The sequence below is a fragment of the Lepidothrix coronata genome, unplaced genomic scaffold, assembly GCF_001604755.1.
Source record: "Lepidothrix coronata isolate B3197 unplaced genomic scaffold, Lepidothrix_coronata-1.0 Scaffold365, whole genome shotgun sequence".
NCBI lineage: Eukaryota > Metazoa > Chordata > Aves > Passeriformes > Pipridae > Lepidothrix > Lepidothrix coronata.
The window spans coordinates 62,897-88,659 of NW_016690545.1; the positions used below are offsets into that span (position 1 = coordinate 62,897).

General features: G+C 52.3%; 1 protein-coding gene across 2 annotated transcripts in view; it reads right to left on the reverse strand.

Annotated features, from left to right (window-relative positions):
- DIP2B (disco interacting protein 2 homolog B) overlaps positions 1 to 19,872 on the reverse strand; it is a 27,448-nt gene extending 7,576 nt beyond the window's left edge. The window contains exons 1-21 of one of the 2 annotated variants that reach the window (XM_017838865.1): positions 19,768 to 19,872; positions 16,075 to 16,224; positions 15,048 to 15,173; positions 13,208 to 13,420; positions 10,813 to 10,956; positions 10,241 to 10,360; positions 9,461 to 9,658; positions 9,184 to 9,275; positions 8,631 to 8,723; positions 7,295 to 7,418; positions 6,670 to 6,779; positions 5,894 to 5,996; positions 4,855 to 4,919; positions 4,298 to 4,391; positions 3,403 to 3,522; positions 2,722 to 2,836; positions 1,870 to 2,009; positions 1,531 to 1,667; positions 1,151 to 1,231; positions 893 to 1,020; positions 91 to 205 (exon numbers count right to left, since the gene is read on the reverse strand). In XM_017838865.1, coding sequence (XP_017694354.1) covers positions 91 to 205; positions 893 to 1,020; positions 1,151 to 1,231; positions 1,531 to 1,667; positions 1,870 to 2,009; positions 2,722 to 2,836; positions 3,403 to 3,522; positions 4,298 to 4,391; positions 4,855 to 4,919; positions 5,894 to 5,996; positions 6,670 to 6,779; positions 7,295 to 7,418; positions 8,631 to 8,723; positions 9,184 to 9,275; positions 9,461 to 9,658; positions 10,241 to 10,360; positions 10,813 to 10,956; positions 13,208 to 13,420; positions 15,048 to 15,173; positions 16,075 to 16,183 — 2,427 coding nt within the window. In that variant the 5' untranslated portion in view covers positions 16,184 to 16,224; positions 19,768 to 19,872. Of the gene's footprint in view, positions 1 to 90; positions 206 to 892; positions 1,021 to 1,150; positions 1,232 to 1,530; positions 1,668 to 1,869; positions 2,010 to 2,721; positions 2,837 to 3,402; positions 3,523 to 4,297; positions 4,392 to 4,854; positions 4,920 to 5,893; positions 5,997 to 6,669; positions 6,780 to 7,294; positions 7,419 to 8,612; positions 8,724 to 9,183; positions 9,276 to 9,460; positions 9,659 to 10,240; positions 10,361 to 10,812; positions 10,957 to 13,207; positions 13,421 to 15,047; positions 15,174 to 16,074; positions 16,225 to 19,767 lie in introns of both variants that reach the window. The other variant, XM_017838864.1, reaches the window with a different exon arrangement.
- Positions 19,873 to 25,763: the final 5,891 nt, after the last annotated feature.

Genomic DNA, 25,763 nt, shown 5'->3' on the forward strand with positions numbered 1-25,763 from the left:
CTCCATCCCTGTTCTCCCTCCACCCCTGTTCTCCCTCCATCTGGGCCGTTCCTCTGCTCTTCCCACCCCCCAAAAATGGCCCCCCCTGACCTGCAGCACCCGACTCATCCACTGGAAGCTGTCCTCCTCGGAGGCATCCGGCCTCTGCTCCGCCACCACCACGATCCTCTCGTCGTAGAACACGGACACGGAGAACACGGCGATCCTACGGGAAAGGGGCACAAATTCCAGCTCTGTTCCTTGGGAACAGGGAGCCCCAAGGCAGAGCTTGTGAAAATAACCAGGGGGGCAAAGACAGGGAGAAAAAAAACCTGTCAGCCAATTCACGTGGAAAAGGAAAGACTGGGAAGTGTTTAAGGGGTTAATTCCATCTCCACATGGCAAAGTCCCCTGTCCTCCCAACCTGCTGTCACATTCCTGCTCCAACCTGTGGCAAATCACCAAGGCAAGAAGCCTTAAAGGCACCCACATGATGGTTTAAAATCTCCCTCTGGAGACACAAGATCCAGCCCTGCCTGAGGATGTAGAAAATGATACCAACAACTGCCAAATAAAAACCAAGTGTCTTTGGGCATTAATGAAACCCTTCCTTGCTGCAGAGCACCAGCCAGCAGCTAAGGAGTAAAACTCTGCAGAGACAGAGAACTAAATTCTCCATGGGGCTGACCTGGGACTCCTTCCCCTAAAGCACAAAGACTCGATGGGAATCCAGGCTGGATACTGGGAAGAGGGTGGGCAGTGGGGAAAAAGACCCGTGTTGGTCGGGCAGGATCAGGCCAATCACCACCTGAGTCAAAAATACATTGACTTTAACTGAGCTGCCCAAAGGGAAATCCAAGAAAACACTGAAGACCCTGTTTCCCTGTATTCCATGGGGGTTTCTGGTGCTGACCTTCCTCTGTAAACTGTCTTGATGGACTCCACGGCCAGGCCGGTGGCCACGATGTCGTCGGCGTTGTGCCTCCGCCCGCTCACCATCAGCAGCCCGTCCATCTTCCCCACCACGAACACCAGACTGCCCTGCAGCACAAGGAGAACAACCTCTGAGTTCTCCCCACACCCCCTCCGGCCCCAGGGGCTTCTCTCTGAGCCCCTGGAGGCCCCGAGCAGAGGGACAGAGCGGCGCCGAGCTCGGAGCTGCCTCACGTACGGGGCCGACAAATCCCAGCAAGCCGGAGCGGACGAAGGGCACTTCCCCCACTGGAGAGCCTGAGGAGTTCACAGGGATCACCTGCAACACAGTGGGGAGCACCTTGGAGGCCAGTGGGTTTGCCTGAGGACAGAAAAACCTTCCCCACACCCCTTCATGTGAGTGTGAGCGAAGGGGAGGGAGCCCTCGGTGCAGTTGTTGTTTCAGCAGTGGGGGAGATGTCTGTGCAAAGGGAATGCTGAATACCCCTAACTGTAAGGAGCTTCCCAGGGTATATTTTTAAAAAAACAACATTAACACTTCAGTTACAAACCCAAGGGATTACCCAAGGCTACCAGTTTTACAGAGAAAACAGGGCAAGGACATTCTGCTGCACATACCTCGAAAGTGTTCTTGGTCACCCCTGCCAGCCCATAATACATCATCCCTCCTGCTCTGGAGCTCACACAGATCTCACCAATCTCGTCTGTTTTGCAGAGCTGGGGTGGCCCATCGGGTTTCACAATGCACATCATGCCTAGGACAGACCAGGCTTTGTTAAAACAGCCCCCAGACTTGGCCTTGTGTGAGAAGTGACCCCCTGAACGGTGACAGGAATGAGAGTCTGGCCCTGCCCGACCTCCCCCACACCAAGGCTGGCTATGGGAGAGAACACTGAGCTGTTCCTCTCCTAAAACAGCCCCAGAAAGGTCTTGTAGGAGCCTCCTGCCTGTTTTTACCTCCTGGCATCACGTGGCCAACGTCCTGGACGGTGAGAGCAGAGTTTTTATCTTCAGTGTTGACCCGAATCACCCCGAAGCTCAGCCCGTTCATGGACAGGATGGCTCTGCCTGGCAAAGGGGCCCCAGGGACTCCAGGCCTTTGAAGGACACAAAATCAATGAACACACTCCATCAGGCACCCGGCTGGAGACACCACAGCAACAGAAAGAGGAGGATTTCAGTGTCTCTGCTTTGCACAGTGACTTAAACCCGAGATGGGCAGGAGGAACTGCCTCCCAGAAGAGCCACACTGATCAATCCCTAAGGAATTGTGTTCCTGGGCAGTGCAGCTCCTTTCCCAGCTCGTTATCTCCCCCAGTGCTAATCCCCAGCTCCCAGGCCAGACGATTGCAGGGCTGTTTGTCACAGAAGGCAGAGTGTGAAAATGTCCAGAGCGATCTCAAATCTAACCCCAGGCTCAGAACACCCATCCTGTGACCCTGTGAGTCCCAACACCCCCCTGGCTGTGGAGATCAGGAGGAGGAAAAGCAGCTGTGGGGATCAGGAGGAGGAAAAGCAGCTGTGGGGATCAGGAGCAGGAAAAGCAGCTGTGGGGCTCAGGAGCAGGAAAAGCAGCTGTGAGGATCAGGAGCAGGAAAAGCAGCAGCCAGGCCCTGCCGAGCTGTCCCAGCCCAGCACACACTCGTGTCTCAGGAGGGATATTTATCAGCTCAGCCTCTCCAGGTATCTCAGCACACCCAGCAAATGTCAGTGGAGTTCATTACACGCTTAAATCAACTCTGAGCAAGCCATGTGTGAACAAAGCCCGGCCTGGATGAGTCAAACCCAGCAGACAGACGGCGACGGTACCTCCGGATCGCGATGGTCATCGCCTCGGGGGAGGTGGCACAGGGACAAATCGCCTCTGGTTTGAGCCCATGGCTCTGGAACAAGCTCAGGAAGGCATCACAGGAGGAGACAGACCCTGGCAAGAGAGACAATGTCCCACTAGGACCTCACAGGATTTGATTTGATGCCCATCTACGGGAAGGGTCGGGAGGAGGATGAGGGAAACGACGAGAGGAAGCGGCTTCGAGTTGTGCTGGGGAGGTTCAAGTTGGATATTAAGGAAAATCTCCTCACTGAAAGGCTGGAATGGGCTGCCCAGGGAAGTGGTGGAGTCACCAGCCCTGGAGGGAATTAAAAGACGTGTGGATGTGGCACTTGGGCACGTGGCTTGGTGGTGAGGGTGGCAGTGCTGGGGAAGCAGTTGGGCTCGATGATCTTAAAGGTCTTTTCCAACCTAAACAATTCTCTGATTTTATAAACTGTCTCCCCTCTGCTCCCAGCCCAACCTCTTCCTGTACTTTGCAGGATGTCTCAGACCCCAAGGGGTGGAAGGATGGGAACCCCTCGTTCTGGTGCCCGAGCACCACGAGCCAGAGCTCCGAGATCTCCTCGGGGGTGTCTCCTGCAGGAGTGGAGGTTGATCCCACGGGACACCAGCTGAGCCCCCCCTGCCCTGGGAGCCCCCAGGCTGCCCCCACTCACAGGGATTTGCACCATCAGTGACGATCAGCATCCTCAGGGAGCTCAGACTCACGTCTCTTTGGTCTCTGTGGGCCATCATGGCCCAGTGCAAGTCTCGACACTTCACCAAAGCCACTTTTGCTGCAAACCAAGACACAAAACCACAGGTTAGGACAAATAAAAACCTTCCACGAGTCACTGGCATCCACCTTCCCAAAGGAGGAAGCTCTCACCGAAGCAAGGAAGCCTTAATGAACTGAGCCTGCTTAACAGCAAACCCAACACACGGTGGCATCTGCTGTGGCCTGCAGGCCACTGCCCACCACCTGAGCCAGGGTCTGTCACCCTCACAGCTCCTCCTCCAAAGGCCACAAATCATTACCACCCTCTGGATGCCCTGGGATCAACAGCTCTTGCTGTGCTCAACCATTCCCTTGGCTTCATCCAGGAAACTGGCTCCAAGTCAGGAGGTCCCCACCAAGTTCCCCTGTGCTCACACGGCGTTAGGATTTATTCAGGAATAAATTAGAATTTGTGCATGTTTAGAAATAAATGGCACAGTCCCCTGCCCTCCCAACCTGCTGTCACATTCCTGTTCCAGCCTTGGAGCAGGTGGCAAATTGGTGGAACCAGCCTTGCAACACTGGTGGCAAATCACTCCTGTAAGAAGATTTGCAGGTATCTACACGATGTTGGGGGCTTAAAATCTCCCCCTGAGCCTCACACGAGCTCCAGCCCTGCCTGAGCATCCAGAAAATTGGATCTACCGCTGCCAAATAAAAATTTTTGGATGTGAGTGACACTCTCGTCCCTTGAGATTTGTCAGGGGAGGGCAAGAAGATGGGATCTGATGCATCTGAGATTTTAATGCCCCCCTGAGAGCTCCAGGGTGGAGCTGTGGGACGTCCTGAGTTACCTTTGTGGGCATGGACCCTCTGCACCCAGGAGAGAGGGCAGGTTTTCATCACAGAATAGGGCACGCTGATGGTGTGCAGCTTGTTCATTACATTCTGAAAAGCAGGAGAAAGGTGGTTAGAAAGGGGCTCACAGACCTTTTCTCGAGCAGAGTTTAAGAGTCACTCTCAGTCCCCATCAACCCCCGCCAAGAATTCACAGGGGTTCAGTGGGGATGGCTCTGTGATTCCCTGGGAGAATTGCAGATGTGGCAGGGAGAGGAATGGTTGGTTTAACAGGTGATGGTCCTCAAATGCTGCCTTTACCACATTTCATTGACTCAAGGAATCCCAGACTGGTTCGGCCTGGAAGAGACCTCAAAGCTCCTCTCATTCCACTATCCCGGGAAAACCCAGCCTTGGACACTTCCAGGTATGGAGCAGCCACGGCTTCTCTGGGAAAGCCATTCCAGTGCCTCCCCCCACCCTCCCAGGGAGGAATTTTTCCCCAATATCTCATGCAATCATTAGTCATTAACCTCTCATTAATTCCAGAGGGCTCTGGAAGGCTCCGACTCACCGTGAGAATTCCGTGCCACAGCCCCGCATCCTTCTTGAAGTCCAGCACATTCACTATCGTTTCACCTGGGAAAAGAAAGCTGGAGCTGTGAAGTGCAAGGTGGCAGGAGAGCTGCTGGAATGTGCCCAGGGATGAACCTGTCCCTGCCCCTGCCAGAGCTGCTCCACGGGCCCGCGGAGCCCTCGTCACACGTGTGGCTGCTCCCAGCTCCTCGTTATGCTAAATAACAACTGCACATCCAGTTCTGAGCAGGAACATGGCCCAGAAGGCTGCCAGGAAATCACATCCCCAGCCTGGAACAGCCCATCAGCAGGACAGGAAGGCTCTGAGCCTCGTCATGCACGAGTGGTGAAGGACGGGAAGGGGAGCAGGGAACATCATTCAAGCCCCGACTCCCAGGAGCAGTGGAAACTCAAGTGATGGCTTCCAAAAGACAGACTTTGCATTTTAAAGCACTTTGACCTGCAGCTCTATAAATAGTTTCGCTCGTGGATCAAGGAATTAGCTTGAATTACAAGGCAGAGCAGACTAAAACCATATCCTAGAGCAGAACTCTCTGGAAATCTCACCAGAGTTTTCCCATCTCCACTTCTGGGTTACCCAAAAAAAAAAAGCCTTATGGGACCAGAACAGCCCCAGCAAGAGGCATTTACACACTCTCAGGAACAAAAGTTTGGGAAGACATTTCCATGGGGAACCAGAGGGACTCGAGCTCGCTGGAAAACGCTCTGGTTTTGATTCATTTGCTCCCCTTTTGGTTCAGCAGAACAGACCCAGCAACTCCCCAGACATGAAGCAAACCCCACTTTTTACTCCTCTGCATTCTGGTTGTGAAAATGATGCAAATTTGGATGGAAAAACATCACACTCAGCCTTCACTTCTGGGGGAGAATCTTTTTATATTCTATTTATATTTCTTTTTTTTTTTTTTTAAGCAGCTCTTGGTCACTCAGAGGCTGCTGTGAAACGCAGGAGAGGCAACCACACCAAATGAGGCTGCTGACCCCCCGTTCCTTTGATGTCCTGCGCCCTCACCCACCTTCAGAGTAGTTGCAGGCCTGAGACAAGGCTTGGCAGTGGGCCAGCATGGCCACCCGGGACACCGTGACCCCCATGACACTGCCCTCCTTGCTGGTCTTGTACTGCAGGAGAGAGGAGAGAGTCAGGGAGGGAACTCTGGATCCCGTGGGTGGAGGAGATTCAGCCACAAAATGCAAATGAAAGCAAGTTTCCTTTCTCTGAAGCTGCTGAGACAAACCCCAAACCCACCTGCTGGCGGGGTCAGCCCCGAGGGGATGGTTCTTGTGGGGGCAGCTCCAGGGAGTGGGGGATAAAATGGGTGTGCTGGTGTTTATCTCACTGTCACTGATGCTCACAGCACCTCTTCCTGCTCCCACAACAAACTGGAAAGCCAGGCTGTGATTGAAGGATGGCCAAATCACCCCTCAAACCACTGCAGCCCCTGGAAGTTGCCTTCTGGCCCACGAACAAAGATCAGCTCTGCCAGGAAGAACTGAGAACTCAAACTGAATGTGTGTTACCCAGCACCATCTCAGGGCTCAGCTGCCTCCACTCCTCACTTTCTGGAACAAGAACAGTTCTCCAGCTCGTTCCAAGCAGTGCCCAAGGCCACAAAGGGACTCAAAAGCTAAAACCTCAAAAACTAAAAGGAGCTTCCCAGCAGGATGTCCCCTCGTTTCAGTGGCAAGAAAGTGGGGAGTTTAAGGGAGTGAGGTGAAACTATTCTCTCTCTGGTGATTAGAACATTAAATTCAGCTCATGGAAGCCACTTTCCATTCCCCATTCACCACTCACCTCAATATATGCTGGCTCAGTTCCTGCTGCTGAGATGTTGGGCTGCCAGTCCTTGGGAGATTTGGAGAGATATTTTGAATCTGTCACAACCCATTTGAGTCTGGGCCAACCTGGAGCCAAAATTAAACAGCACATTAATATCAGCTTATTTACTGAGGGATTTATATTCTGCAGGAATGCACTAAACCCCATCACTTGTCCAAGTCCAGTTACACAAGCAGAATTCCAAGCCAAGCCCAGCTACCAACCAGAAGGTTCATCTCGTTTCTCATCAGGGAGTTCAGTGGGCAACAAGGTACTTCCTTCTCCTCAGGAAAGATCCCTGCAGCATTCCTAAAAATACCCTGTTGTATTGGGAATAAACCGCCTTGGAACCTGCCAAGTGCCACTGAAGGGACCTGAGGACAACCCTGAGGTGGTTCCTCGTGGCTTCCAGAACCCCCAGAGTTCCACCAGACACGTGGACTGATCTCACCACGCACTCAAAACCCACAACAGTTTGGTGACAGGACCAGAAGTCGCCCCCTTTGCCCCCCCCCAGATGCCTCCAGGCTCCTGGAAGCTCCTTTCAGCCAGTTCAGCTCCAGCAGAAGCAGCATCAGGAGCTGGTACAGCACTGACTCACCTTTGAACTGCACAATTTCTCCGTTCTGGGTTTTTGGGAGCCCTTTCAGACACACTTCAGTGGTGAGGGCCAGGGCAATGCCACAGCTCCCCAGCAGGAAGCCAATCTGCTGCCCACCAGCATCCTGAGGGAAGAGGGGGAGAAGTCACTCCCTGTTCTAAGGTGACCTGAAGTGAGATTTCCCCCTCACCAAAATCCAGGGTTTGGTAACGCTCTGGGAACTGGGGAGGAAGAAGAAGAAGAAGAAGAAGAAATAACCCATTCCCACAAACACCCAGAGTCACAATTAGAGCAACCTGGCCTAGTGGAAAGGGTCTCTACCCATAGAAGGGGGTGGAACTGGGTGGGCTTTAAGGTCCCTTCCAACCCAAGCCATCCTGGGATTCTGTGAAATACATCCCTGGCAGGATTAAAATTCACTGGATGTGAAATCCAGAGAGAACAAGTGCTCCTGCCCAGCATCCAGGCAGGGCTCACACCCCATGCAGTGTCATTAATGGAAACCCAGAGGGTTGCTCCAAAGAGGAATCAAGAGGCAAAACCAAAAAGCAGAACGTGTAATTACAGCGAAATAACGAGACCTCTCCATCCCCAGGAGCTGATTCCTGCTGCACAGTGACAAAACCCCCGAAATGAGGAGGCTCAATCAGGGCCTGACTGGGCAAATCCTGCACAGGTTTGAATTCTGCATGTGGTTGCCACAGCAGTTCGTGCAGAGAAATGGAATCGGAGCTCTGTGATCCCAGAGCGTTCCCAGACCAGCTCCCACCTCTCCTGCCACATGTTTGCCAGGAGACTGTTGCTCTTGCTTCCCTTAGGAAATCCTCTGGTTTCCCACAGCCCTTGACACGGCAATAATGTGGCAACAGTGCAGAAATGCTGGCAAGGGGTGAGGAAAACACTTCTGTGGAGCAGATAATTTACAAGAAGTGCCTCAGAACTCTTCAGGAACACTGAGCACCTTCCTGTCCAGCAGAGCCAAAGCCCGGCAGAGCCCAGCAAGGCTGGACTGAGCCCCCTCCCATCACCCAGGGGGGCAGGTCCTCCCTGTTCTGCCTTCCCCAGAAATGAGCTGCAGGGAGGGGATGAAGGCTGAAGCTTTCAGGAGAACTGAGCAGCCCCAGCTGCTCAGCACAGCTCTGGTCAATATGTTTTTCCATTTGGAAATGCCATTCCAGGCTCCCAGAGGTCCTCGTGGGCACACGGAGCTGCTCAGGCAGCAGCTGGAGGCTGGGAAAACGCTGTCAGAGGCCGATGGTCTGACTTGGTTTCCATCCCACCATCAGCCCACGGCTCCTCCAAGTTCCAGCAACGTTACCTTTCTGGTAAGAGGTACCTCTATAGGCACTGGGATCACTTCTGCCAGCAGACAGCCATAAAATGCCACCATGAACATCACGGGGTCGTTGTTGGGGTAGACAAGGGCCACCTGCAACCCACACAGGTGTGTTGTTACTCGAAACAGAAGTCAGAGCTGCACAGTTCAGACCTGCAGGGACTAAAACTCGGGAAACTTTGTGCTTTTTCACGTTTTTTTTCCTCCCACAGAAGGCATGGAATGGGCCTGAGCTCCTCAGGGAGTCACGTCACCGTTCCCACGTGTCCCCACGTGTGAGGGTTGCTCACACAGCCAAAACACAGGGATCACACCCTGGGTCTCTCTCAGAGCTGCAGAGCTCTGCCTCAGATGTATTTCAAAGCCCAGAGATAAAAAGCTGCTCCCAGAGGAGCCAGAGCCACTGCAAAATTACAGGAATTCCTTTCCCCAAGTAGCCTGTCCCTGGGATCAGGGAACTGCTGCGAAAAGAACACAAGATCCCGGTGCCTGTGGCAAATTACAGCCCCCCCAAAACCCCAGAGGGAGAACCAGGCAGCCCCAAAGTGATTACCCTGTCTCCAGGTTTTAACACAGGCTCGTTTTTGGTCCCCAGTTTATTGAGCAGGGTGTAGGCCAGCTTGAGACTTCTGCTCCACAGTTTGCCTGGAACACAAGAGAACAGGGACTTGCACAGCTCCAAACCAGCCAGCACGGGGGAACAGTTCAACCCCTGGCTGCTCTCACCCCCTGGTGTGGCCAGGGGGGTTTTGGGGAGCCCCTTCCCCAGCCCTGTGCTGTCCCCACTGCTGCTCTGTGAGCAGGGGCAGGGAGGGCTCAGCCCCACTCACCGTATGTGAGGGTGTAAACGGGTTTTCCTGTCACATCCAGGGCTGTCAGACAGGGACACTTGGCCTGGGTGGTCCCCCAGCGCTGCAGAGCTGCTTCCAGGGCAGGAGGCCAGTTACAAACCACTCCCAGGGGCTCCCCCTTCACCGGGGTCATCTGCCTGCCCTCGGGCTTGGGCTGGTTGGGGTCGGGCTGGGGGACTGAGAAAATGCAACACTACTTCCAGCAGATATACAGGAATGTTTCCAACACAACCCAAACACAACATTCCCACTCCTTTCCCATTCATCACCCGACAGCTGAGCTGGGAAGACACTGAAAACAAACGTTTTCAGCATTTAAAAACCCCAGCCCAGCCCATTTCTGCCCAAAACAAGCCATGGGGAACAGTTTTCTCCCAGGGAGCTGTTTAAAGCTGTTCAACACATCAAGTGAGGGGCAGGAACACCAGAGGTGGAGAAAAGGAAACCTTCCAAAAATAATGGCTGGGATGAAACCTCCAGTAAGGACAATCCCTTCTGGGAAAGTAATTAACGTGGCCCAAGCAAATGAAGGGGTTTCAAAAACCTGTTTAAATAGTTTTGTTAAGAAGTTTGGTGCTGAGGAGGTCCCCCAGAGCTCAGCAGAACAAGTAAACTACTTCAAACACTGGTTTTGTGTCAGACTCTTCATGGAGGCTGCTGCAAACACCGAATCAGAGTCAACCAGGGCACAAATGAATTCAGGTCTTTGCAGGTGTAACAGTAACAACTGATGAATAAAACCATTATTTGTGCCATTACCTTCCACGATTTCTTCAAAATCATCCACGAAGAATTCTTTCAGGGGTGGTCTTTTGGGCCTTTTCAAGGTGTTGAGCAGCTGCTGGATTTTGGTGGAGACTCTGCTGCTCACGGGGACACCTGGAGGGGAAGATTTGGGCCAATAAAAGTGTTCTTCCCGTGCCTGTTACAAACATTTACACCTCAGCTCCTCCCAGGGCAGGGCACCCACTCGTTCAGCTCCTGGTTTCTGTTATTAAAGCTGTGCCAGTGCAGGAGGGACATTTAATTTTACATCAGCTCTGCGTTAACTCAGTGGTCAGAAAACTCCATTAACAGAGTTTTAAAAGCATTTCCTCCCTTCCAAATCCTGATTTCCAGCACCAGCAGAGGGGACACACCAGGACACCAGTGTCACCTCCTGCACAAAGCTTTCACTCAGAGAGCCTGGAGCATCCTCAGCTCCACGGGAGCTCAACCGGGAGCCCGGAATTACATCATTTCCTTCTTTCTTTTCCCTTTTTCAGGGACTCTGGGACAAAACAATCAGCCCCAGCCGTGCATTTGTCATTTTTCTGCCCTTCCCTCCCTACCATCAGCAGTGTCCATGAGGCTGGAGCGGTTGGATCCCTTGTGCATCCCCTTCACAATTCCAGAGGGAGGGAGGTCGATCGCCGCCGGCCGGGCCGAGGGGGTGGAGGTAGTTGCTGTGACATCTGGGGGAACTGAGAAATTTTCTAAAAAGAGGGAAGAAACCGGTTAAATACTCCTTTTAAATCAGGTGGCACAAGCAAAAAAGTTGTCAGTGACCTGTCACCAACATCAAGGGTTTAAGGGGTTGGATATCTGTTTATTAAATGCTAAAACACTCTGATCCCTGAATGTGAAGCACATTTATCTGCTCTGGAAAACCAAAAGCCAAAGGCTCCATGTCAGGAAAGTGGTTCAGCAAAGCAGGATTCCTGGTCTTGGTTTCTAAACCTTGAAGCTCAACCTTGTGACATTCCGTACTTTAAAAAAAAATATAAAAAATAAAATAAAAAAATAAAAGTTTGAGATTCACGTGAGCTCTGAAATCTCCAAAGCCCAGCACAAACCCCTCCCTCACCTATGCACTGGTTCCTCTTGCTAGAATTCGACTATTTAGCTTTTTTTTGTCAGTCAGGGCTTTCAAAAACAAAACCAGAGTGAGAGTTTGACCAAAGCAGATCAGCAAAAATCGAGCTGGGTTTCAATTCCTTCCAGCTGGGTGGTTACAGAGCCTGTCCAGCACTGGCAGAACAAACCCCACGAACAGTGTGAGCTGCTTGAAGGTGCAAGACACTGTCCTGCCCTGGAGAAGGGGCTGGAAGTGCATCCTGCAGGAATTCTCCAGTGAAATCTCTCTTAAATAAAGGGCTTTTTGCCTATGTGGGATTTCTTTACACGACCCAGCGGGTTCAGTCATCTGAGAGGGCAAGAATATTCTATTCTGGCTTAACAGCACCAGCAACTGGTGCTTACAAAGGAAAAAAAAAAACCCAACAAATTCGAAGCTCAGAGAGCCTGGAGCCAGATCCTACATAATTCCCACTGAAAGGGTTTTGTGGCTGGTTCTGTGTTGATTTCCCTTTTTTCCAGGGATTAAAACCGACCCATTTCTGCATCCCTTTGGAGATACAGTGGCAAGAAACACTTCTCAGGCACTGCACTTCTCAGATCACTGAGAAGGACCCGGATTTGTGCAATCCAAACATCTGCAGGACTTTTTATTTCTCTCTCCAGAGAGATGCACAGAATTGTGTGAGTTCTACACACTTAAATCAGCTGTTAACACGGGGTGAATGTGGCAAATATAATTCTGACACAGATTTAAAGCTTCCACTGGGCATGAAACACTAATTAGATTAGACAGGAGATATTCTGTTGGTGAAAAGCTGTATTACCTTAACTCATTACAAAAAGGTAAGGTGGCTTTCTGCATTCTCCAATTAAAACCAGCCTCTCTGCTTCAAAGACATTCATTATATCGACTACGTTTTATGGGCAATTTCCTCAGTTTTCCATTTCAGGAAACAATTTGCATCCCAGCAAATAAACAGACGAAAATAACGGCAATAAAAAAACCCAAAACAAATAAGTTGAAACAGTCCAAACCACCAGCACTTCTATGCACTGCTTGCCCCCAAACCAGTTAAGCAGAAGCAGAGAGCACACGGAATACAGACACGTCCTACAGGTGCAGGAATTCCCTCCCCCAGCAGCTAAAAAAAGGACAAAAACATAACACAGAGCAAAAAAAAAAAAAAAACAAACTTGGCCATTTCATACAGAAGCATCAGCAGCAAAGGAGCACCTCAGAGCCTCAGAAAACTGAGCCTGGGGGATCCAGATCTGTAGATTCTGCTCCGTCTCCTCAGTACCTGGATGCTCTGGTTGTTCCTCAGCCAGTCAGGGCAGAGCTGGGCTGAAGCTTTACTCTGATTAACCCTTTTCTTTTTTTTTTTTAAGGGCAGGTTCATTTGCTCACACACACAAGGCTGGGTTTGGCTCTTTCTCTTTCCTGATCTAAGGCAGACAAGAAACCCTCAGGGCTCAGATGAGGATGGGCAAACACAGCACTTCCCCACTCCACGGGCACAGACACCCCAAGGAATTTGGGACACGGATGGAAAAGCCACTTGCACGGGGCAGTTCTGTGCCCACAGGAGAGCTGTAGACACAAAGCAACACAGCACAGAGGTTGTGCCTCCTGCTCTGCCCACGCTGTCCCTGGAGCCTCCCCTGCTTCCAGAGGCTCCTGCTCCCGCTGCCCCTTTTCCAACTGCCTTGAAATTCTTCGGGGGGGAAAAAACCCAGCGTGATGGTGGGACTCCAACCAGCCCTGGCAGGTTCCATCAACACCAGCTAAACCCTCACTCCGAATTTCCCCATGGGGAGGGACAACTCCAGCTTTATCAACACAGTCTGAACTCGAAGCGACCGGTTCTGTCGGTACCCAGCTCCTACCTATTCGAGTATTGGCAAATACATCAGCTAGTGACCCACTGGTCCCTTTGCCTTCTCCATGGGAAAGTGTAGAGGATGCTGATGAGGATGTGGATGACCCCTGAACAGATCGGTTGATCCAAGACTCAGCATTCTGTAAGCTCTGGTGCAATGCAGCAGAGAGAGCGGCCTGGCGCCTGAGCGAGCCCTCGTCCTCGGAGGCGGAAGACGTGTCTGTGTGGAAGCAGAGAGAAAATCTAACTGCTTAGGGGAAAAGCACATGGCACTGAACATGCTCTTTCCAGTCACATATATCAACAGGCTTTCACAGAGGGTCTGTTTTCCACGGCTTGGTGCACTGGTCAAACCATCAAAGCAGGTGGGAACACACTCACCCCTGTTCGATTCACCTCAAGCAACGCCCTTCCCCTGGCTTCTCCAAGCCTTAGGATTTATCCCTCGTTACTTTTCCCTTCATATTCCACGATACCAGATGCTGCTTTGCCTAGTTCTGAGCTGGGAAGTGAGGGCTCGGTGTCCTTGTGGCAGAGCAAACTCCCAGGAACAAAGCAGAACTCAGGGAACAGCCGTGCCAAGGCCGCAGCAGAAAATGCTTTTGTCCGGGGCTCTAAATGGGGCCCTTTCAACCTCAGAAAACAAACAAAAAGCCCAGCCCCAAAACAAAACAGAGAAATCTGCAACGAGGAACTGTTCCTGTGCGTCCCAGAGCACGGACACCTCGGCTGTCCCCAAATTGTGAGCTCAGGAGTCATTTATCACGGAGCCAGCACTCGGGACTTGGGATGCTGGTGCTAAATACAAACACTGGGGTGGCTCTGGCCTCAAATTCAGGTGCTCTCAAAAGTGATTTTCTGCCTACACTCAAGTGGTGAATTAAATTAAACTATCAAATCATGTCCTACCCACTTGCCAGAGTGGAAGGGAGTGGAGTGGGACCGAATCCAGCCCCGCTGGAAATGCTGACCTTTATCCACGTGACACCCCCAGCTCGGGATGTGCTGCAGTCCTGGACAAGTGAGCACAGAGCTGAGCCCCAAAGCAGACACCAGGAACATGCACCAGCCCCCAGGAGAGAGGAAGGGAGAGAAGGAAGTGTGATAAAGCAGGAGGTAGAGAGGAGGAGGAGGAGGAGGAGGAGGAGTGACATGGCCCAGCAGAGCGGGTTCAGGGGATATGAATCCCCCCAGGAGACAGGGATTCATAACATTTGGATGACTTTGTCCATCCAAATGGCTGCGATGCTTCTGCACGATGAGACACGACACAGAAAACCACACGGACTCGTTTGGAAGCCAGGGCATTCCAGCTGCTGGAAAACAGAGGGTTATCCATGTCTGCTGCACGTGCACCACACCAGACACCACGTTATCCGGGGGGGGATTCTGCTGCAGCCACTACACACAGGGAGGGGTGGGAAAAGTCCTGCAAGGTTGGAATCCCACCAGACCCCTCCGAGGTCCTTGCCCAGGAATGTTCATCCCTGCAAATCCTCCTCCTGTGTGCTGAGCACTGAACCTCAACGAAATCGAGACGTGAATTGTGCAGCAGGAACAGGAGCGAGGGAGGCAGAGCCGGCCTCAGGGCAGGCCTGGCCAGCCTGAATCATATCCATGGAACACCCAGAGGATCATCTGAGTCCAACTCCAGGCCTTGCAGAGGACACCCCAAAATCCCACCAGGTGGCTCTTTAAGAACTCCTGGAAGAGGAGCCCCTTCCCCAGCCCTGACAGAGCTCCAGGACGAAGAGACTGGTGCCAGTGTGGGAAGAGCTGGAACACTCGGCCCACTGCAGCCCCTGGGCTTGGCTGCTGCTGAGCCCCTGGACCTTCCCAAGGCTCACCTGGGGGAGTGCAGGCGTCTGCTGGGGACTGGACAAACGTGGAGCGTCGCTTGGTGGGCATGGGCAGGGCCATCTTCTGCTCCTTGTGCTTGGCCAGCGCCGCCTGCACCGCTTCCGTGTGGATATCTGGGGACGGGAAGGGTTCCTGAAGTTTGGCAAGCTGAAGGCAGGGCTTTTTTTTTCAGTCTGGAATGTTCTGGATTAGTCATTATATATCCCTGTGTCACCAGCAGCTTTTGGAGAGAAACCTCAACCCCACCAGCTCCTTCCCCTCAGCCAAAGATTATCCTAAAATATGCCTGTGCACAGCTTGAACATGCACCGAGGGTGTGCAGCCCCAGGTGCACCCAGCTCTGTGCACTGACAGTTGCCTGGTTTAGGAAAAAACCTCCTGTTCCCAAATGGATGCAGATTTCATGTAAATCTTGGAAGTTTAGCTGTGGTTGTAAAGGCAGGCTGATCAGGAACTGAAGCAGGCTGGGACTTGAGGCTTCCACCCCTCTGCAAGCCCCAGAGCTCTTTAAAGGAAGACACACAGCACTGGTGAGGAGGAATCAACTTGTTAAAAACCTGCCGTGGCCAGGGAGAGCTCATCTACATTCACTTCTCAGACTGATGCATTTTAATTACGCTTTTGCAGAGCCCAAACTGGGCTCTCCTAACGCTCCACGGAACGGGGGGATACGATGGGGAAGGGAGCCCTGATGAGCTTAATTTGCCCACATCGAGAGGAAAACGTAATTCTTGCTTTTGCAAAGTGAAAACCAAAACCAGGTGGAGATAAAAAACGGGTGCCACCACCTTGCCCCTTCCTGAAGCGGGGCAGGAGTTCGGGAGGAGGCAACAAATTATTTGCTTTTTCGACTTAATTGTTTTTGATTCGGCAGCTGCAGCCCCACGAGTCTGATGTTTCTTTGCACGGAACCACCCCAGCGAGTCGTGGGATAATAATTTTGATTATTTTGATTTGACAGAGCACGTTCCTCCCCACGAGGAGGGGCCCAGGTGGCTCCTGCCCTGCCCTTACCGGAGCGATACCGTTCATCTCGGGCTCCCCCGGAGCGAGCGCGGTGGAATTTGGAGGAGGAGGAGGAGGAGGAGGAGGAGGAGGCTGGAGCTGCGGATGGAGCGGGCATCTGAGGTGGTCTGGATTCCTTCTGTAACGCTGGATCAACCCCTGGAAAACAGGCAGCAGGGAATAAAAGGAGCTTTTTCTAGACCCCGCTCTCCCGTGGGTGTTGGGAAGCTGGTTTGTCACTCCACGTCCCAGTGACCAGCTCGTTATTGACTGGAAAACCAATAATAAACCAGCAGCAAGAGCCTTTGCTGTCCCCACTAATTACAAACCCAAAGAGACCTCCAGCTGGCCAGTCCTGGCTCCCTTCAGCTCACCAAGTGTGGGGCTTTATCACCCAGGAAAAGTTGGGTTTGCCCGTGAAAACAGGGAGCTAAACAGACACCTCTGCAGCATTTATTTGCCTTCACCCAACCCCAGAGGGCTTTGTTTTGATCCAAGGGCAACACAACTTCACCAGCTGAGAGCCAGAAGAGCCTCACGTTTCCTGGTCCCCCGAGTATTTACCAGTTCAGGCACCCACTAGATGTCAGCAGCAGATTTAACACTATTTTGACGTGAATTATTAAATTCATACTCGGCTCTTTCGTAAGTCTTGCAAAAAGCCTCTCGTCTCTCTGCGGGGCATCACACGGCAAACATGACATTCCAGTCAGGAAGGGATCAAAGGTGCCTGGCAGTGACATGACACACGAGAACAAGCCCTTTGTTTCAGTATTTTGCCCTGACATAATAACATGTTGCAGTGGCCTCGCAGAGCTGCTCAGAGGAGGGGAAAGTGTAAATCACTGATGGTTGCACAACAGAGCAGCACGAGGGAGCCGAGCCTGGCAGGTGACAGGTGATTTATCCCACGGAATTCTCCTGCTACAGCCGCACTTCCCGCCGGCAGGAACGTGACAGACACGGCGGAGAGAGACGAAAAATGAATTATTTATATTTGTTATTTACCGCCGGCTTTTTGAAGGATGCTGTGGGTTTGGTAATCGCCCTCTAACGAGAACTGACTGTTTTGTGATCCCTGTGTTTGGAGATTCAGGGACTGAATCACTGTAAGATCAGCAAGGATAAATGTTTGCATTAATAATGAGGACAGCAATGCCCAAGGAAGCAGCAGCCAAACCTGTTACTCTGCCATTTGTACTGGGAAGGGAACAGCAGTGCTGCTGGGGGACTGGCTGTTCCTTGGAAAAGGGGTTTTTTCAAGCTACATGCCTGTAAAAAACATGGAAATCACCAAATTGGAGTAGCCAGGGTTTCCAGGGCAGCCTGAACACACTCCCAGAACCCAGGGACACCCACCAGTTATTCCCTTTTAAAATACCACAACGCTCAAAGGCAGGGGGAGAAAAGAATTAAAAAATAACCAGCAAAACTTCACAGCAGAGTTTTTTCTGCTGGATTTCGGGGGGAGGGGACACCCCAGGGACACCCACCAGGTCCCCCCCCCAGTTATTCCCTTTTGGAATAACACGATGCTCAAAGGCAGGGGGAAGAAAAGAATTAAAAAACAACCAGCAAAACTTCACAGCAGAGTTTTTTCTGCTGGATTTTGAGGGGGGGGCAGGGAAAGGAAGCACAGAAATAACACTTCTTTCCTGAAATGCCACGACTTCAGGGCAAGAAGTTGGACTTTGCTGAACCTTGTGAGCCCCTCCCAGCTCGGGATATTCCACGATTCTGTGGAATGAAACACTGAAGTAACAAACTCTGTCGTGTTCCCACCGAGTGACAGCGGCAGCAGCACTTCTGTCCATGCCCCGGTTCCATCACGGCCAAAAACGGACCTTGCACCAGGAAGAAAATGAATCTCTGGGCAATGAATTGTGCTGCCTTCCCTCCACAACAACCAGGCAGCTGCCAGAGGCTGTGAATGGAGCAGGGATTGAGCAGGAGGAACCTCCTCAGTGATCCCTCTGACGTGCCCTGACACGTCACCTCCCCTCCCTCACCTCACCGCCACGAAATGGAGACACCCTGAGCCAACCCCAGGACGGTGCTGGGAGAACTGGGATGTGCTGGGAGCCAGCACCGAGCGGGTTTTGTTGTTGTTGTTGTTGTTGTTGTTGTTGTTGTTGTGGAGTAAATTAATTTTCCCCTCATTACCAAGGTGACCCGATTCCCAATCCCTCACGCACGACTTCCCCAGGATTTTTACAACGGGAGGTTCCCAGACACTGGGGCAGCTGGGTGTGAGGCGGGAGGAAAAACTGGGGGGCTGAGCAGGAAGGGCAATTAAAGCTCTGTGTTAATTGGTGACCTCCACCATCCCGGGCCTGGGCCTGGACTCCAGCTCCGTGTGCAGCTCCCCGAGCTCTCAATTAATCTCCCAGTCCTGCCAAACACTTTTCTCCTCTCCTAATTAAGGGTTTTCTGAGACAAACCCAACCCCTGAGCAGTGCCAGGAACGAGGGGCCCGGGATTGTGGCATCTCCAGCCTCGCCCAGGCCCGGGACAAGGGCAGGGCTGCCAAGAGGCTCCGGAGCCACCAAAGGATCCCACATTTCCTCCCGAGGCTCCCGGGACCTCCACGGGAACAAACACTGGCCTGGGAATCTAAAAACCCACTCAACAAATCCCTCTAAAGAGGGATCAGTCATTTATATATCACTTTCTGGGTCCTTTAAAACAGAAAAATGGATTTGACACGAAGGCGGCCACGGAGCCTCCAAGATTCCCATCACACTCCGGTCCAGGGAGCAGCCCTCATTTGTAACAAAATCTCCAGTTTGAAGGCTAAATTACAATTTTTGCTTGCCTTGCTCCCTCCAGCACGTGGCTCTGGCAGAACACACCGACCTTTTGTGTAAAAAACCCGATTTTTATCTCAGACAAGGGAACAGGCCCCAGCTTTCAGTGAACTCATGACCAAATCCAACCTGAAACCAGCGGGGCTGGAGAGCAGGAATGACACCAGCCAGCGTGGAAGGGTCTGGAAGTTGCCACATGACAGCTTTATGCTCCTCCATCAAGTGCCTGAAGGGAGCTGCTGTCATTTCCCCCCCAGTCCTGTGGTGCTGATGGGCAATAAATGCACTGGGAGCCTTCACTCTTCATTAATTATCTTTTTTTTGGCAGCAGCTCAGACTTGGGAAATTCCAGTAGGCCCTTTCAGGACTCCCCATCACACCCAGTAAGAACCAGACCCATCAGTGGTTAATGGCTGGACCTCTCAGCAGGTCAGTGACACAACAACTGTGGGTGAGCAGCCCCACAGAAATGATCAGACACACGTTCAGCCACGTCCTTCAGCTCACAATTATATGTAATTATCCCACATCCAACGAGCTGAGCTGCCCAGGAGCTCTGAACCCAAGGAGACAGATGGGAGCAAAGCAAAATAAAGCAACAAATCGTGAAAACCCTCGTGTTTCTCCAAGGAGGAATTAAGGTGGCTGAAGGACACGGCACGGACCACGCTCAGAAGCTCTGGAGCTGCCAGGAATCCCTGGAGTTCCACAGGAACCACAGGAGCCTTCCTGGCATCCCCACACCTCCACAGTGGGATTATCAACCCAGGGAACACACGTGGAACAGAATAATCCAGAGCTGGCAGAGGGATCTCGGTGCTCCACAGCCACTCCCCGGACCCCTGGAATGTCACAGCTCCACAAAATCCCGGTGCCAGATGGAACAAGGACCTACCTTGGGTTTGTGGGACATATGGAGCCAGCAGCTTTGCTCTCTTCTTCTCATACCCCTTCTGTGTGATGTCCCCTAAAACCAAGCAGACAAAAACCGTTTCATCACGTTGGCATTTTTCAGCCTGAGCTCTGTTTGCTTCTCTTTCCAGTGCCACGAAGGTTTCACCTGAAAACAGCTGAGGAAAACCTGCAACCCAGCAAATCCAAGAACATTAGGATTTCAAAGCTCCACGTTACAGAACTCCTGCAGTTTCCCTTGGGATCAGAGACCTGCACCATCCACTATTTAAATGCAATAACTTGGATCACAGCAGCTATCTAGATGGAATATCAAAGCAAGGGAAACCTAAAAAGGGAAACTTGGGAGTGCATGAAAATGTTCTGCAACCACAGAGCCAACCTGGGCGAAAAAAGGGGGAGAATTCCCAGCCAACAGGGAAAGTGCAAATTTGGAGCCTCACCTTCAACTCATCCAACTGAGAAGAGCTTTCAGCAAACCAAGCCAGTCCCCTGCAGGAGCTGCTCAGGGCACCTCCAAAACCTGAGGTGGGGATGGACAGATGCAGGACTCAGGTGGGGTCTCACAAGAGCAGAGAGAGGGGGAGAATCCCCTCTAAAGTGACTATTCCAGAGGACGGGATAAAGTATTTGTAAACTTTTCCCTTTTTTTTTAAAAAAAAACTAATCTGTCTGATCCTGGAGATGCACCATCTGGCTGCTGTCCTTTGTTTTAATTTCTCACGTTACATCAGAACCACAAGAAAGAACTGAAACCTTGAAGGGATTAAAACAAAAAAAAAAAAAAAGCCCTGCAGCGTTTCAAGCCTTCTCACAGCACTTACCACCTCTTATCTCTGGGGCCCCAAAGATGGGGAGCCATCAAACACAGCACTAAGAAAACACAGAATTATTTGGTATCAGGCTAAAATCAAGCCACAGTTCCACGATGACGAGCAGTGAGTGATCATAAACAGGATGTTGGCTTTGTTGGGAGGGTTTTGCTCCCAGCAGGATCCTCCTGCCTGAGCTGGGGGGGCCACAGCACAAAAGGGGATTACAGGGATCTAAGCCTCTCAGCAGCACCAGTGTCTCTGCTCAAACATTCCAGCTGGCTGCCCAGTTTGCTTCCAAAGGTGATCTGTGGAATGCTTGGAAAGGGAATGGACTCCACTCCTCCGTGCTGGGCACTCGAACACCAGTGGCACTTAGAACACCCAGAACAGGAATTCCAGAGCTGGAGTGGGACTCAGTGGCTTCAAACTGCCAGAGATTGGATATCAGCACAAAATCCTGCCCTGGGAGGGTGGGGAGGCCCTGGCACAGGTTGCCCAGAGAAGCTGTGGCTGCCCCTGGACCCCTGGCAGTGTCCAGGGCCAGGTTGGAGCAACCTGGGCTAGTGGAAGGTGTCCCTGTGCACAGCAGAGGGTTGGAACTGGATGATCTTTAAGGTCCCTTCCAACCCAAAGCAGCCCCTGTCTCTGGCTGGTGCTGCTCAGGGCAGGGTGTGTGTCTGCACCCAGAACTTTATCTCACTCCTCACCCTACGCCGGAGTCAGGCCCCGACAAGCCCAAACAAATCCAGCAGCTGAAAGGGAGAATGTCCACGAAGCACTGGAATGCCAAGCAAAGCAGGAATTTTAATGCCTGACTGCAAAGCAGGGCCCAGGTAACGCTGACCCAGCTGCCTGGACAGGTACCTGCCAGGGCAGAGGGACACCCCAACCAGAGCTCCTGGGGCTCCTGTGCCCAAGCACAACGTGCTGAGCGGCTGCAGGAGCTCCAAACCCCACCAGCTCTGCCCAGCTCTGCCTCTCCATCTGCAGAGGCAGCTTTCAGAGGATCAGGGAATAAGGACCTTCCAGCCCATCCTGGCCCTGCAGAATCTCACCCCAACAATCCCACCCCGTCCCTCAGAGCGTTGTCCGAACGCTCCTGGAGCTCTGGCAGCCTTGGGGACCCTGGGGAGCCTGGGCAGTGCCCAACCACCCTCTGGGGGAAGAACCTTTCCCTGAGATCCAGCCTGACCCTGCCCTGGCACAGCTCCAGCCCTTCCCTGGGTCCTGTCCCTGCTCACAGGGAGCAGAGGTCGGAGCTGCCCCTCGGGAGGAGCTGCAGCCCCCGAGGAGTCTCTTTCAGCCTCCTCCAGCTGAACAAACCCAGTGCCCTCAGCTGCTGCTCCAGACCCTTCCCCATCCCTGTGTCCCTGCTTTGGACCCTCTCCAACACCTTTAGACGTTTTTTACCTCGTGGTGCCCAAAGTGCCCCCAGGACTGAGGTGAGGCCGCCCCAGCTCAGAGCAGAGCGGGACAATCCCCTGCCCTGCCCTGCCCCCAGGACACCCAGTTCCTTTGGGAGGCACAGGGAGCCAGGGGATGGACACTGCAGGAAAACACACCTGCCCGGAGAGGGGAGGGATTTCTCCCTGTAATCCAACCCACGGGTTTGTTTGGAGCTTGTTATTTCGTGATTAATTTCCCCACAAGGTTTAATTGGACTCTTGACATTGGTGGTTACACTCTACCTATAATGAAACACTTGCCATGGAAAATGGTTGGGATTACTAAGGAATACAACACATACAAATAATCCAAGTACATTATGAACAAATACCAGAACTTTAAATGTGAGTCCTGGCAGCACCCATTTCTGTGTCACGTGCTGGGAAGCAGAAACTCCTCATGAATTCCACACTAATATCCCACCAATAAAACAAACCCATCCTCACTGGAATGCAAACGGTTCCCAGACTGGCACTGGGAAATGTGAAGCTGAGATGAGACACTACTGAGAAACAAGAAGGTAACTCAGGGCAGAACTCTGCTCGTAACTGAACCGGCCTCGTGATGCAGATCACTGACATTGCTGCTGAAAAAAGGATTTTCTGAGCATAAGCCAATAAAAAAAATAAAAGCCTAATGCTATTTGGCAAGAGCAGGAAAGTTCCAACGAGCAAAACTCGAGCAACAGAAATAAAGGTGATGAATTCCTGGGGCTTCCCAGCAGTGCTGTGTCTTCCTAGTGCTGAATCTCCAGGTAGAGTTTGTTAGAATATAAAGAAATAAATCATTATTTTAACAGACAGGGTGATGGTCTCAAACACCTGCACAGGGTTAGAGAACACAAAGCTTCAATTTTGAGACCAGGTCTCCTGAAGTGGAATTAAGCAGGGACTGAAAGTAAGAGGAAAAGAGGGAAACCTGAGTTCTTTTGCAGAGTGCCAACCAAAACATCACCACCTGAAATAAAAGCTGCAGCAACACACAGGGATTGTCCTCTGGGGAAAAACCTCGTGTGCAGATTCCCCTCATGAACAGGATGACGGGATTCCTGCAGCCACAACCGTCCTGCCCCGGTGACATCCCGAGCCCTGGGAGGGAGCAACGTCCTTTTGACACCCAAAAATGAATTTATGGCATAAAAACTCTTCTCCCTGGTCGTGCACAGTCCAAATTCGGGGCCGGTCCACCGAGACAGAAACTGAGGCATCACTAAAGGAGAAGTTTTCTTTCACCCTGTTCCTTTTCCGCTGATCCACGGGAAATGGTGACGCCCGGACACGAGCGTGGACTTCCTCGTGGAATATCACACGTTGCAGCCACGGGAAGAGCACCAGGACAATCCCCAGAACCATTTGCTCCTCCAACACACACCTGGCTCAACCCCCAAGCCCACTCCCACCCTCCAAACACCCCGTGGCACTCGGGGTGCCGGATCCTCCCCGGGAACCACGACCCCTCTGCGGGCAGATACGAGACAGGGCACTCCAAAGAACCAGCGAGAGCCGACAACTCGGCTTCCCAACGGTGTTTGTTCACTCCTGGGGGAGAAATCACCAACACAAACAGTGCTGAGACGCCCTCCTGGCTCCCTCCCAGCCCCAACCATCGCTGTTGGGGTCACTCTATATTTACCCGTGTCCTAAGCGGAGCCTCCCCGAGCTGAGGGGGCCCCCACGCAGGAAATGGGGCTCTGCTCAAAGGGAAGCAGCTCCAGGGTGTTTTGGAGAGCACATGACAGCGAGCTGAGCTGCTGCTGGGGGGGAGGAAGAGGCTCTTCTTCCTTCCTGTCACTGCTGCAGTGACGGCACCGTCGTCTTCAGCCTCCACAGGTAACCCCGGGCCAGGGCAGGGGTAAACACAGCCCCCCTGGCCACTGGGATCATGGAACCATTGGGGTGGGAAGGGACCTTCAAAATCATCTCATTCCCACCCCCTGCCATGGGCAGGGACACCTCCCACCAGCCCAGGTTGCTCCAGCCTGGCCTTGGGCACTTCCAGGGATCCAGGGGCAGCCACAGCTTCTCTGGGCAACCTGTGCCAGGGCCTCCCCACCCTCCCAGGGAGGAATTTCTTCCCAATATCCCATCTAAAACTAACCTCTGTCAGTTTGAACCCATTTGCCCTCATCCTGTCACTCCAGTTCCTGATGAAAAGTCCCTCTCTGGCTTCCCTGTAGCCCCTTCAGACCCCGGAAGGGTCTGTGAGGTCTCCACACAACCTTCTCTTGCCCAGCTCTCTCAGCCTGTCAAACCACGCCGGACAATCCAGTTCAGCAGCCCCACACACAACCATTTCCCTCACTGCATTTCCCAAACTCAAGAGTTTTTCCCCTCCCACCCCAAGCAAAGCTCTACCCCCACCCTCACCACTCATCCCGACACGTGAGAAACCTCCTCCTGCTCCTCCGACAGCTTTAAAAGAAGAACCTGAAGAAATCCTACTTTGCACGACACAGCAGGTCTTGCAAACACACCTGAGATGCCCTTCTGTGGATTCAGAACAGAAATCAACACCTGTGTTTTGCAGACACAACCAAGGAACAGGGACCTTCCTCACGTGGAATGCCCGGACAATAATCCCGAGTGCCAACACCTCCGCGACGGAACCCTTGTTTGGGATTACACAAGTGCACACCTGAGAGACAGAATTCCCTAGGAAAACGCAAAAAAAAAAAAAAAAAAATGGATCCTGAGGTTAATTTTTTAATCTGACTCTCCCAATTTCCCGAGGGAAAATCCAGAACTGATCCTCAAACCCAACCGGGACGTTTCCGATCCCCGGGAGCGGCAGAGAACGGTTCGACCTCGCGATGGCAGAGCCCAGGGGAGCCAAGGGAAGGGACACCTGGGCAGCCTGGATGTTCCACCCGTATTCAAATCCTGCAGCAGAGGAGCCTGGAGCCTCTGGAGCATCCCGGGGAGCCTCACTCAGCGCCCGGTGACGCCAGGGCGGCTTTTCGGCAATTAGCGCTGATGATCTTTGCTCACCAGTGGTGCTCAATCAGTGCAAGGTGGTAACACCAGCTAATCCTGCTGTGCTCAGACAATGCTCCTCTTTCAACATCCCCGCTCCCCCTTCCCCTGTGGAAGGAGAACACTGAATCATTTACTGTCTAACAAAACCATAATTACCACAGTGGAGAAATTAAGGAAAATGATCACGTAGCGCAACAGCATCTCCCCAACAAAGCCCGGGCTGGAGCAAGGGAAGGGTTCCAATCTGAAAGCAGTTTGTGTGCAGGTTTTAAAAAATGTTTGTGTGCTCTTAAAGGGGAAAAAAAAAAAAACCAAACAACAAAAAAAACCCTGTTGATGTTTTCCAGCACTTTGTGGGAATCGTGGCAGCGCTTCCGGTACTTCCAGCAGCCCCAAAACACAGGCAGCCACTCTGCTGAGGGCAAGTGCCATAATGAGGTTATAACAAAACTAATGACATCATTCCATGAGCGCTGCCACAGCTGCTTTTCACGTCTCGACCCCAGAAATGACCTGATGACTTTGCCTTTCTCGCCTGTTCCCTTGTTGATCTCCAGGCACGGGACAGGCGACGTCTCCCCTTGGGTGGTTTTGTCACCTTGGACCTGCTCTGAAAGAACAGAACCCACGGCCTGGGTCTGCAGGGCTGGAGTTTGGATTACCCAGTCATCACCTGGCCCTGATCAGGAGACAGGGAAACCCAGAAGTGCTGCTGGAAGCCCAGAACGTCCTTTTGCTGCAGA